This window comes from Macaca fascicularis, chromosome 1 (assembly GCF_037993035.2).
Source record: "Macaca fascicularis isolate 582-1 chromosome 1, T2T-MFA8v1.1".
Lineage (NCBI taxonomy): Eukaryota > Metazoa > Chordata > Mammalia > Primates > Cercopithecidae > Macaca > Macaca fascicularis.
Window position 1 is genome coordinate 104297040 of NC_088375.1, and position 11610 is coordinate 104308649.

The 11610-nt window shown below is 46.7% G+C and overlaps 1 protein-coding gene across 3 annotated transcripts in view; it reads right to left on the reverse strand.

Annotated features, from left to right (window-relative positions):
* PRCC (proline rich mitotic checkpoint control factor) overlaps positions 1-11525 on the reverse strand; it is a 31962-nt gene extending 20437 nt beyond the window's left edge. For all 3 annotated transcript variants that reach the window (XR_012435128.1, XM_045361190.3, XM_005541405.5), the window contains exon 1: positions 10821-11525. Coding sequence is in view for 2 of the 3 variants with exons in the window: in XM_045361190.3 (XP_045217125.1) it covers positions 10821-11288 (468 nt within the window). In the remaining variant the exon portion in view is untranslated. The remainder of the gene's footprint in view (positions 1-10820) is intronic.
* Positions 11526-11610: the final 85 nt, after the last annotated feature.

Below are 11610 nucleotides of genomic sequence, written 5' to 3' on the forward strand. Positions count from 1 at the left end.
AAGCGAAGGTTACAGTGAGCACCAAGCTTGCGCCACTGCACTCCACCGTGGGTGACAGAGCAAGACTTGGTCTCAATAATAATAATAATAATACAAATTTTTAAATTTTTAAAATTAAAAATTAGCTGGGCATGGTGATGCACACCTGTGGTCCTAGCTACTAGGGAGGCTGAGGTGAGAGGATCGCTTGAGCCCGGGAAGTGGAAGTTATAGTGAGCCAAAATTACAATGGTAAAAGAATGTACTTCATAGAAGCAGAGCACAATGGTGGTTACCACTGAGGAGATGACGGTCAAAGGGTACAAAATCTCAGACAGGAAGAAGTAGTCTGAGAGTATTTTTGAGATCTATTGCACAGTATGGTGAATATAGCTAATAATAGTGTATTATACATTTCAAAACTGCTGAGAGTGAATTTCGAATGTTCTCACCACAAAAAAAAAATAATAATAAGCATTTGAAGTGACAGCTATATTAGTTTAATTATTCTACAGTATTCATAATTCTTAACATCATTGTGTATCCTATAGGTACAATGATAAATTGTCAACTTACAATAAAAATGTTGCATCCCCTTAAAGAATCTCCTGTTTGTATTTGTGCTTCCTTTCACGTAAGTCCTTCCCCTTGTCACTCCCACCCCTCCCATATCACTGCCACCTCTCATTCTGTTACCAATCTGCGTTCTGTACTTCCTGACTCAAAACTCCTGAGCAGTCTCTCTGATGAATCTCACCTTGCTCCTTTTCACTAGGTGTCCCTACATCACTCATTTGTTTAGGGTGGCATCATATTAATTCGGGTTCATTTGTGCCTGCTCTGTAAACATTACATTTTTCACATATATTCTTGCCTTCACTCTGACGGCAAAGGGTATTTCTTTTATTTTCTTTAGACAGAGTTTTGCTCTTGTTGCCCAGGCTGGAGTGCAATGGCGTGATCTCGGCTCACTGCAACCTCTGCCTCCCAGGTTCAAGCGATTCTCCTGCCTCGGCCTCCCTAGTAGCTGGGATTACAGGCGTGTGCCACCACGCCCAGCTAATTTTGTATTTTTAGTAGAGACGGGGTTTCTCCATATTGGTCAGGCTGGTCTCGAACTCCTGACCTCAGGTGATCCCCCTCCTCGGCCTCCCAAAGTGCTGGGATTACAGGCGTGAGCCACGGGGCCCGGCCCAGCAAAGGGTATTTCTTATAGTTGAATGCTTCCTCCCAGTAGTCAGTACACAATGAGTTTAATTACTAACTGCTATCAAATATATATATATATATTTTAAACCCATAAGGGAAATCCATCTTGGTATCTAAATGTGGGGGATAAAGGAAAGGGTGGCAAAGGAAAGCACAACCATCTACCAAGTGCTTCCTGTGTATCAGGCAATTTACTCATTTTTCATTTAATCCTTATAACATTTCAAAGTAGGCATTATTATCATCTCAACCTTATGGTAAAGAAAGTAAGGCTCAGAGAGATAAAATAGGATGGGGCAGAACCAGGATCAGAACCAGTTCTGGTGCCCGTGCTTTTGCGGGAACACCACACTGAGCTGTCTGCTGCCAGGTCTGAAATTCACACTCACTAGATCCCACACGACACAGCTGGGAGAGCATGAGGCACAAAATCAGAAGCACTGGTTTGAGTCTCAGCTCTGCCCCTTACTGGCTGAGGGATCCCGCTATTTAACTTCCCCAAGCCTAAGGTGCAAATAATACTTACCCATGTCACAACCACAGGAGCTACTGTCAGTGAAAATGATACAAACTAAAATTCTAAACAAAGTTCAAAAAGTATTATTTTCTCTGGTTTGCCAAGATATCAAACTCACCCAAGAAAAGACTTAAGCACCTGGCACCTAAGCATTTTCCACCTTTTCTCTCTGTTCTAAACTAACTCTCACTGCCCCTTATAGACTCCTGACCATCTCTCTTGTCTTTTGACCATAAAGACTTATCTCCTTTCTGGCAGACCACACAGAACCACCTCACTATGGGGTATACAAGGTTTTCATGGAGTCCCCAAATACGTTTTAACTTTGACATCCTTAGGCAACAGGTCCAATGGCAACAATCTGAAATAAACAAATTTCATCCAAATTTAAGATGATTACATTTATAAAACTATACAAGCATATTCTTATTTTTCAGATCCTTTGAAAAACAAAAAGTGGCTACTCTGAGACTGTAGCAGGCAAAATGCCCCACAGCTAATAGAATTGAAGGCCAGATCCACGGTGGAAAGAAAATTCAATTTCTCTGTAAATGTCACAGATCGTTTCCATTATACTGACAACCTGAGTTTATAGTTTAAAAGCACACACAAAAAAAACCTGTACAAAGACTTCGCAACAGTCTATTTCTAGATTTAGAGGATTGCTATGGCTACTCACAATCACTCTTCTCTTTGAACACCTTTTTCCCTTAAGACATGGTCTTGCTCTGCTGTGCCCAGGCTGGAGTAGAGTGGCACAATTACAGCTCACTGTAACCTCAAACTCCTGGTCTCAAGCAATCTTCCTGCCTCAGCCTCCCAAGTAGCTGGGACTACAGACACTTGCCCACCATGCTCAGCTATTTTATTTTTTTAATTTTTTTGTAGAGATAAAAGGCGGGGTCTCACTCTGTTGCCCAGGCTAGTCTCAAACTCCTGTCCTCAAGCAATTTACCTGCCTTGGCCTCCCAAAGTGTTGGGATTGCAGGCATGAACCACTGCACCCAGCCCAAACATCTTATATAAAACTTCTACTGACCCCTATTATAAATAATCTCATGACACACCATAAACGACAGACTCCCTGAAACAGAACACTAAAATAACAACTTCAAAAATGAGGCAAAGCGAGGATGGCCAGGAAGCACTTGGTAGATGGTTGTGCTTTCCTTTGCCACCCTTTCCTTTATCCCCCACATTTAGATACCAATAACGCCCCTATAATCCCAGCATTTGGAGAGGCCCAGATGGGAGGATTGCTTGAGCCCAGGAATTTGAGACAAGTCTGGGCACTGTAGACAGACCTCATCTCTACCAAAAAATTTTAAAAATTAGCCGGGCATGGTGGCTCATGCCTGTAATCCCAGCACTTTGGGAGGCCGAGGTGGGCAGATCACAAGGTCAGGAGTTCGAGACCAGCCTGGCCAATATGTTGAAACCCCATCTCTACTAAAAATACAAAAATTAGCCGGGGATGGTGGCGGGTGCCTGTAGTCCCAACTACTCAGGAGGCTGAGGCAGGAGAATCGCTTGACCCGGGAAGTGGAGGTTGCAGTGAGCCAAGATCATGCCACTGCATTCCAGCCTGGGTGACAGATGGAACTATGTCTCAAAAAAAAAAAAAAAAAATTTAAATCAGCCATGGGCCTATACTCCCAGCTACTCAGAAGGCTGAGGTGGGAGGACTGCTTGAGCCAAGGAGGTCAAGGCTGAAGTAAGCTAAGATTGTGCCACTACACTCCAGGCTGGGCAACAGAGCAGGACCCTGTCTCAAAAAAAAAAAAAAAAGGAAAGAAAAATGAGGCAGGAGGATCACTTGAGCCCCAGGGGTTTGAGGCCAGCCCGGAGAACATCATAAGACCCCCATCTCCACAAACAAAAAAATTTTTTTCTTTTTTTTTTTTTGTGAGACAGAGTCTCGCTCTGTGGCCCAGGCTGGAGTGCAGTGGCGCGATCTCAGCTCACTGCAAGCTCCGCCTCCTGGGTTCACACCATTCTCCTGTCTCAGCCTCCCAAGTAGCTGGGACTACAGGCGTCTACCACCACGCCCGGCTAATTTTTTGTATTTTTAGTAGAGACGGGGTTTCACCGTGTTAGCCAGGATGGTCTCGATCTCCTGACTTTGTGATCCACCCGCCTCAGCCTCCCAAAGTGCTGGGATTACAGGTGTGAGCCACCGCACCTGGCTTTTTTTTTTTTTTGAGATGGAGTTTCACTCTGTCACCCAGGCTAGAGTGCAGTGGCGCGATCTTGGCTCACTGCAACCTCTGTCTCCCCAGTTCAAGCAATTCTGTGCCTCAACTTCCCGAGTAGCGGGGATTACAGGCATGCGCCACCACGCCCAGCTAATTTTTATATTTTTAGTAGAGACAGTGTTTCACCATCTTTGCCAGGCTAGTCTTGAACTCTTGACCTCGTGATCCACCCGCCTCGGCCTCCCAAAGTGCGGGGTTTACAGGCATGAGCCACCATGCCCCGCAAAAAAGTTTTTTAAAAACATAGCCAGGTACAGTAGCACATTACCGTGGTCCCAGCTACTGGGGAGACTGAGGCAGGAGGGTTGCTTGAGCCCAGGAGGTAGAGGCTGCAGTGAGCCATAATCAAGCCACTACATTCCAGCCTGGGCAACAGACTGAGACCCTGTCTCATTTAAAAAAAAAAAAAAAAAGGCTGGGCGCGGTGGCTCAAGCCTGTAATCCCAGCACTTTGGGAGGCCGAGACGGGCGGATCACGAGGTCAGGAGTTCGAGACCATCCTGGCTAACACGGTGAAACCCCGTCTCTACTAAAAAATACAAAAAACTAGCCGGGCGAGGTGGCGGGCGCCTGTAGTCCCAGCTACTTGGGAGGCTGAGGCAGGAGAATGGCGTGAACCCGGGAGGCGGAGCTTGCAGTGAGCTGAGATGCGGCCACTGCACTCCAGCCTGGGCCACAGAGCGAGACTCCGTCTCAAAAAAAAAAAAAAAAAACAGTAACTCTTTATCCTCACCTCCCCCCAGCCCCTGGTAACTGTTATTCCACTTTCTGTCTCTATGAACTTGACTTTTCTAGGTACCTCATATAAGTGGAACTATACAATATTTGTCCTTTTGTGACTGGCTTACTTTACTTAGCATAACGTCTTCAAGGTCCATCCATGTTGTAGCACGTATCAGAATTTCATTCCTTTTTAAGGCTGAATAATATCCTAACGTGTGCACATACCACATTTTATCTACTGTTGATGAACACTTGGGTTGTTGCCACCTTTGGCTACTGGGAATATTGCTGCTATGAACACTGGCGTACAAGTATCTGTTTGAATCTCCACTTTTGATTCTTTTCACCTAGGAGTGAAATTGGTGGATCATCATTCTGTTTGTTTAACCTTTTGAGGGGGCCGGGCGCGGTGGCTCAAGCCTGTAATCCCAGCACTTTGGGAGGCCGAGACGGACGGATCACGAGGTCAGGAGATCGAGACCATCCTGGCTAACACGGTGAAACCCCGTCTCTACTAAAAAAATACAAAAACTAGCCGGGCAAGGTGGCGGGTGCCTGTAGTCCCAGCTACTGGGGAGGCTGAGGCAGGAGAATGGCGTAAACCCGGGAGGCGGAGCTTGCAGTGAGCTGAGATCTGGCCACTGCACTCCAGCCTGGGCGACAGAGCGAGACTCCGTCTCAAAAAAAAAAAACAAAAAACACACCTTTTGAGGAACTGCCAACCTGTTTTCCTCAGGAGTATATTAAATGGAGGTTGTGGAGTCAACTTCTAGAGAGTGCTAAAGACCAGCAAATGGCCATCTGAGTGGGTCTGTGCCATTAGATCAAGGAAGAAGGGCAATGCTAGAAACACCGAAGCATCCAGGGCTGAGAGTGTGCTCGGCCACAACAGGCACACATTGGTTTTGAGAAACAAACTGTTGAGTTTGTTAATAAGAAAGTACTGTATTTCTTCTTGGCCTCACGAGAACCTGAGCCTCAATGGCCACCACTGTCCTCTCTGTTCCAGCTGCCAAGAGTGACAAGACGCACATACCCCGAGATTGCTGAGCAAGAACGGAAACAGACATTTTCCATTAAGCTAGGTCCTGTGGGATCTGCTAATCTATCAGAGCCTCATTCCCCATGGCAGCCTCTCTCTTATCTTCCCAGGCTCTGGCTCTGAGACACTCCCTCTCCAAAAAGCAATCACTAGCTGCCAGGACTAAAAGCCAAGGAGGAAATAACCCAAGAACAGACGCCCCCTAAGCCCCACACCTGGAGGCTCCAAACCCTAATCATTACTATTATCCCCATTTGCTAGATTCATCAACCTTTTTTACTCTTAAGTCTCAAGTACCTGCTGCTAGGATACCGTTTTCACTCCCATTTTTGCACTCCTCATTTGTATTGCTTTCTGCTTTCTGGCTGCCCCAGGCTCTTCCTTCTATGTTTTCAATAGACACCCCGATAAACACAACAAATCTCATCCAGGTTCAAATACAATCGCAGCTACCCACAGACTGTGTGTTTTCAGGCAAATCACCTCTGTTCTCTAAACTTCTGATTTCTTCTTTATAAACTAAAGGTAAGTGTCAGACATTAAGCAGGTGTCCCACACATATAAGCACACTCTCCCTTCCCTTTAGCTAGGGCTAAAACTTAGCTAAATCCACTGCAGGCAATTCGTATTTGGTTACTAGAAGTGACAAAAATTAGTGAAATATGTCTCAGAGCTTCAAATTTTCTACTATCTGGGTAAACAATCTGAAAGTGGTGATAAATACTAATCCAGATAACCCTAAAATTTCTGTGTGCTTTGGAATACGCATTATATGATAGAAAACTCTTCCAGCAGACTTATTCTTCTGATTTTGGTTTTTCATACACTAGGGGAAGTCTGCCTCCCCTAAGCCTATGAAATCAACCAGTGTAGCTTGGTCACAGCAAGAAGGGAAAAAGATGGGATGATTATCCATTCTATCGATCATTCCTAATTCCTCACAAAAATCTAAAACTGACTGAATTTAATTTTGGAATACACCTGGAGGGAGAATTTGGTACTACCCTGACTACAGATGATTGGGTAATATGACCCAAATCAAATCAACCAAATTCTCACTCCAGGAAAACCAGAATTGAGACTACCATCGTAGTTCAATCTGGACTGATCTCTAAAAGGAAAGAAATAAAAACCAAGGTGTGGGTGGCCATCTTTCACCTACAACAAAGGTTAAGAAGCTAATCCGCAGAGAAATAATGAATCAAGGCCAGGAGCACTGGCTCACGCCTGTAACCCCAGCACTTTGGGAGGCCAAGGCAGGCAGATCAGTTGAGCCCAGGAGTTTGAGACCAGCCCTGGCAACATGGTGAAACTCCATCTCTACTAAAAATACAAAAATTAACCAGTTTCATAATCTGGTCTCAAAATAAATAAATAAATATATTAAACTTTAAAAATAAAATAAATTTTTTTAAAAAATGAATCAAATGTGCAAAGAATAGCTGTGTAGAGATCCCCAACAGATCTCAGGTTCCTGATGCAGGTTCCTTCTGAGGTACCACAGTATATTTATGATGCATTACCATTTAAGGCCAGGCATGGTGGCTCACATCTGTAATCCCAGCACTTCGAGAGGCCAAGGCAGAAGGGCTGCTTGAGCTCAAGAGTTCAAGACCAGCCTGGGCAACATAGTGAGACAACATCTCCATTTATTTAAATAAGAAAAGAAAAAAAAAAAAAACCATTTAAACTAGCTTGAGCTGGCTTCTAACACTTGCAGCAAATGAAATCTAATCCCCAATCTGCTCTGCCTTCATATTCCCTCAATAAATAGCAACACCAACCCCCAGCTGCCTGAGGCAAAATGCAGTGGGGGTCAACCTTGAATCCTCTCCTTAGTGTAACATCTAATCAATCCTCCAGTCTTACCACTTCCCCTTCCTAAATGTACCTCGATGCTCCAGTTCTCTCCACCCCCTAGTTCATCAACCAGGCCACCAGCCTCTCACATTCTGCCAGTCTTGCTCCCTCCAAGTTTCTCACCACTCTGTGATCAGAGATTTCTTGCCTTTAAGGGGTCTTCACTACCCCCAAATAAGGTAGAAAAACCCTAGCATGGCATCCAAGGCCCATTATCTGGCCTCAGCCTCCTCTCTCTCTAGCCCCATTCTCTCAGCACTCCCCACCCTCTCAAATGCTCCAGCCACTGTGCTTAACTCACCTGAGGTTCCCTGAAAGCGTTCTCCCTCTTTGTCCTCCAAGCTTTTATACACTGTTTCCTCTGCTGTGCTGCTCCCACACTACCCTTTCATCAGCCTTATCTCTGCTTAGACATCTCCCCCTAGAGGGCTCCCCAACCTCCCAAGACTGGACTAATGCCCACTAGGTGTACTCCAATGGCACCAGCTTATCGCGGTCCTTCTCTGCCTTTATCTAAAATCTATTTCCTTCTGTTTTCTCCAGTAGATCATAAGCTCCTTTTGGGCTGGGGCTATCATGTTCACTACTGTACATTCTTAGCTCCAGGTACAAAGAAAGAGCTCAATATCAATTGAATGAAATAGCTGAGAGTTAATTACTTCTAATTACTTCTACTTCACCACCAAACTCTAAAGGGAAATTATTTACTTAAGGAAACCTAATTCATTCTTTCAACTGTGTACTAAGAGCCTACTAAGTGTAAGACATAGAGCTCAGAACTGGAGGGGCTTAGAACTGGAGGGGCACAGCTCTTTTAAAGACAATGGTTGGCTGGCGCGGTGGCTCACGCCTGTAATCCCAGCACTTTGGGAGGCCAAGGTGGTCAGATCACCTGAGGTCAGGAGTTCAAGACCTGCCTGACCAACAAGGAGAAACCCCAGTCTCTACCAAAAATACAAAATTAGCTGGGCGTGGTGGCGCACGCCTGTAATCCCAGGTACTCTACTCGGGAGGCTGAGGCAGGAGAATCGCTTGAACCCTGGAGGTGGAGGTTGCGGTGAGCCGAGATTGTGCCATTGCACTCCAGCCTGGGCAATGAGCGAAACTACATCTCAAAAGATAAATAAAGACAAAGGTTACCCTCACCTGACCATCTTGAACATTCTTAGGCTACCTTTCTGCAGGAATTACGTGTTCCAAGAACAAAAAGACCAACTTGAACAGAACAAAAATGGGAAACTCAACCAGCACGGGCTAGGACTTTAATTAGCCATGTCACTGTTCACTTCAGAAATTTAGTGAATGCTTACAAAGGAGGGAGTGTTAGGAGTCTTCAGAGTTTTCTGCCACCTCAGCCAACCTAAATGGCAGATTCTACATCCTCTCCCAACTTTCTATAATGCTGCCTTCACAGCGCTAGAAATGAGCCTTTCCATGTCCGTGTAGACTGTTTTTATTTGTCTCATTCAGGGATCTTTCCATGTTCCAGGTTAAATCAAAGCCAAGGTAAGTTTCCATGGAGCAATAAAAGGCTTTTTTTTGGATCCTAGACTTAGGATGACAGACTCTCAGGTGTGCAAGAAGCGGGAAATAAAATGGAAGAAAGTGACCAGGCGCGGTGGCTCACACCTGTAATCCCAGCACTTTAGGAGGCCAAGGCGGGTGGATCACGAGGTTGGGAGATCGAGACCATCCTGGCTAACACAGTGAAACCCCGTCTCTAATAAAAATAGAAAAAAATTAGCCGGGTGTGGCCGCAGGCGCTTGTAGTCCCAGCTACTGGGGAGGCTGAGGCAGGAGAATGGAGTGAACCCGGGAGGCGGAGCTTGCAGTGAGCCGAGATGGCGCCACTGCACTCCAGCCTGGGCGACAGAAGGAGACTCTGTCTCAAAAAAAAAAAAAAGGAAGAAAGTTTCCAACAAGATAGGGAGGGAAACTCTGCAACCTCCTTCCATGAAGAATCCATGTTGGAGTTCTTTCACTCATAAAACATCCATGGGAGTATTCAGTATGTGCCAGGCACTGTTGTAAGTACTAGGATTATAGCAGTGAACTTTTTTTGTTAATCCCTGTCTTCATGGAGTTTATATACTAGTGGGAGGATAGATAATGTTAAGTGCAATGGAGAAAAATAAAACAAAGAGCAATGGGGAGAAGGAGGTTATAGGAGGCTGCAATTTAAATAACAGGCTAGGGAAGTCCTCACAGAAAACAGGCCTTTTAGGCCAAGTGAGGTGAGGGAGAGAACATTAGGATATCTGAGGGAAGAAATTTAAGGAACAGCAGGTTCAAAGAATGAAGATGGCTCCTAGGCAGAGCTGGGAGTCTGAAGAAAAGCAAAGGCAATAAATTTCTCTCTGGTAAGTAATTCTAAGCAGTTCCTGCTCCCAGGCTTAATCTCTCCTTTATCTCCAAAGCCCTCACTCCAGAAGAAGCCTTGTATTTTTCCATTGTCACATACAGAAACAGGTAAGACTCACTGCCTCTTCTAGAAACAGTACCCAAGCATCCTAATTCACCTAGCTTTGACCATGGCTAAATGGTGAAAATGAGGCACAGATCTGAGGTTCAGAGAGACTGAACCTTAATCTTCACTCTGCCCTTTGCCAGGTAAAATCGTGCATGCTGGACACCTGTTTCTCATCTGTAAAACAATAGTATGTTACCTCCCAGAGCTCTGTAATAATTGAAAGAAAGGACCAATGAACGGCAAACGATCTGCACTCAACAAACATTCGATTTCTCCTCTAACTCCCCTCAAAAATAGAATCCAAGATTACTATCATTCTCCTCCAGGCCTGATGTTTTTGAGTTCAGAGGCAAGGAAAAGATTTGTCCCAGATGTTCGGCAAAGGTTCAGGAGCCCTGTCTCCTGTCATTCCTCAGGTGCCAGATTTCATCCTGTTCTCAGTAGGAGGAAAGGGGAAAAAGCTGGACTGAGGTGAAGATGCAGAGGGGGAGCGGATCCAAGTGTCCCTAGGCCTGTCAGTACCAGGTGATGATGACATGTGACCTTCTGCAGGCAAGCCCAGCTTCAGGAAACCCACATGGGCAAACACCCAAACTCCCCGAAGTTGACCAACTTCAGCTCAATTAATCACATTATAAGAGGATTCCAGTGGCCTTGAATCCACGGATGTGTTTGTGGGAAGGAGTTCCGAAATCGCCACATGTCCCTCCTACCGCCGACTCAAACCCGATGGACAGTTTGGGGGTGCCTTCCCCGGATACTCACATCTCCCTTATGCAACTCCGGCGCCGCGATCTTCACGGGCTCTTTCCTCTTCTTTGGCTTGGGAAGCCCCAGCGGGGGGCCGGCACCGCCAATTGGAGGGGGCAGACTGAGGCCAGGGCCTCGGGGCGAGGGCAACCCCAATCCCAGTCCCTCCCCAACTCCCGCCGCTTCAGCCGGGCTCACGCCTGGAGGTGGGGGGAAGCCTCCCAGGCCGAAGGGCAAGGGGGGAGGAGGCTGAAGCCTGGGGTCTGCGGTGGGTGGGGGAAGCAACAGCGGCGGGGGAAACGCTGGGGCCAGCATCTGAGGGGGCGGAGGCAGCAAGGCCGGGCCCTTGGGCGCAGGGAGAGAAGCGAACAAGCCCCCTAAAGCGGGCCCAGATGTAGGGGCCACCGCCTCCTCTTCCTCCGGCTCGGGCTCAGCCTCATCCGGCTCGCTCTCATCGCTGCTGGCGTAAGCAACCAGCGACATGGCGCCTCCCGCGTTTGGGGCGCCCTTGCCGGCAGATGAGGCCTACTTGAGACCGGGGATGCCCGGAGGCCTAGTAGGCCCCGCCACCTGGCGGGGCGGGGAATCGAAAAGTCCGCCTGCTCCGTACTCTAGGGCAAGCCGCGGCAGAAGCTCATGGCTACGGCTGATTTCCACCGAATAAGGCGTCCCTCTTCACTTAAGCTCCTAGTCCCGGGCAACTACACACAGCTAATGGCCGCCGAGTCACTCCGCCTCCTCCTTGCCTCACCAATAGAGGAACTACAACTCCCAGAGAACACTTTGGACACAGCCCGATTCTTTG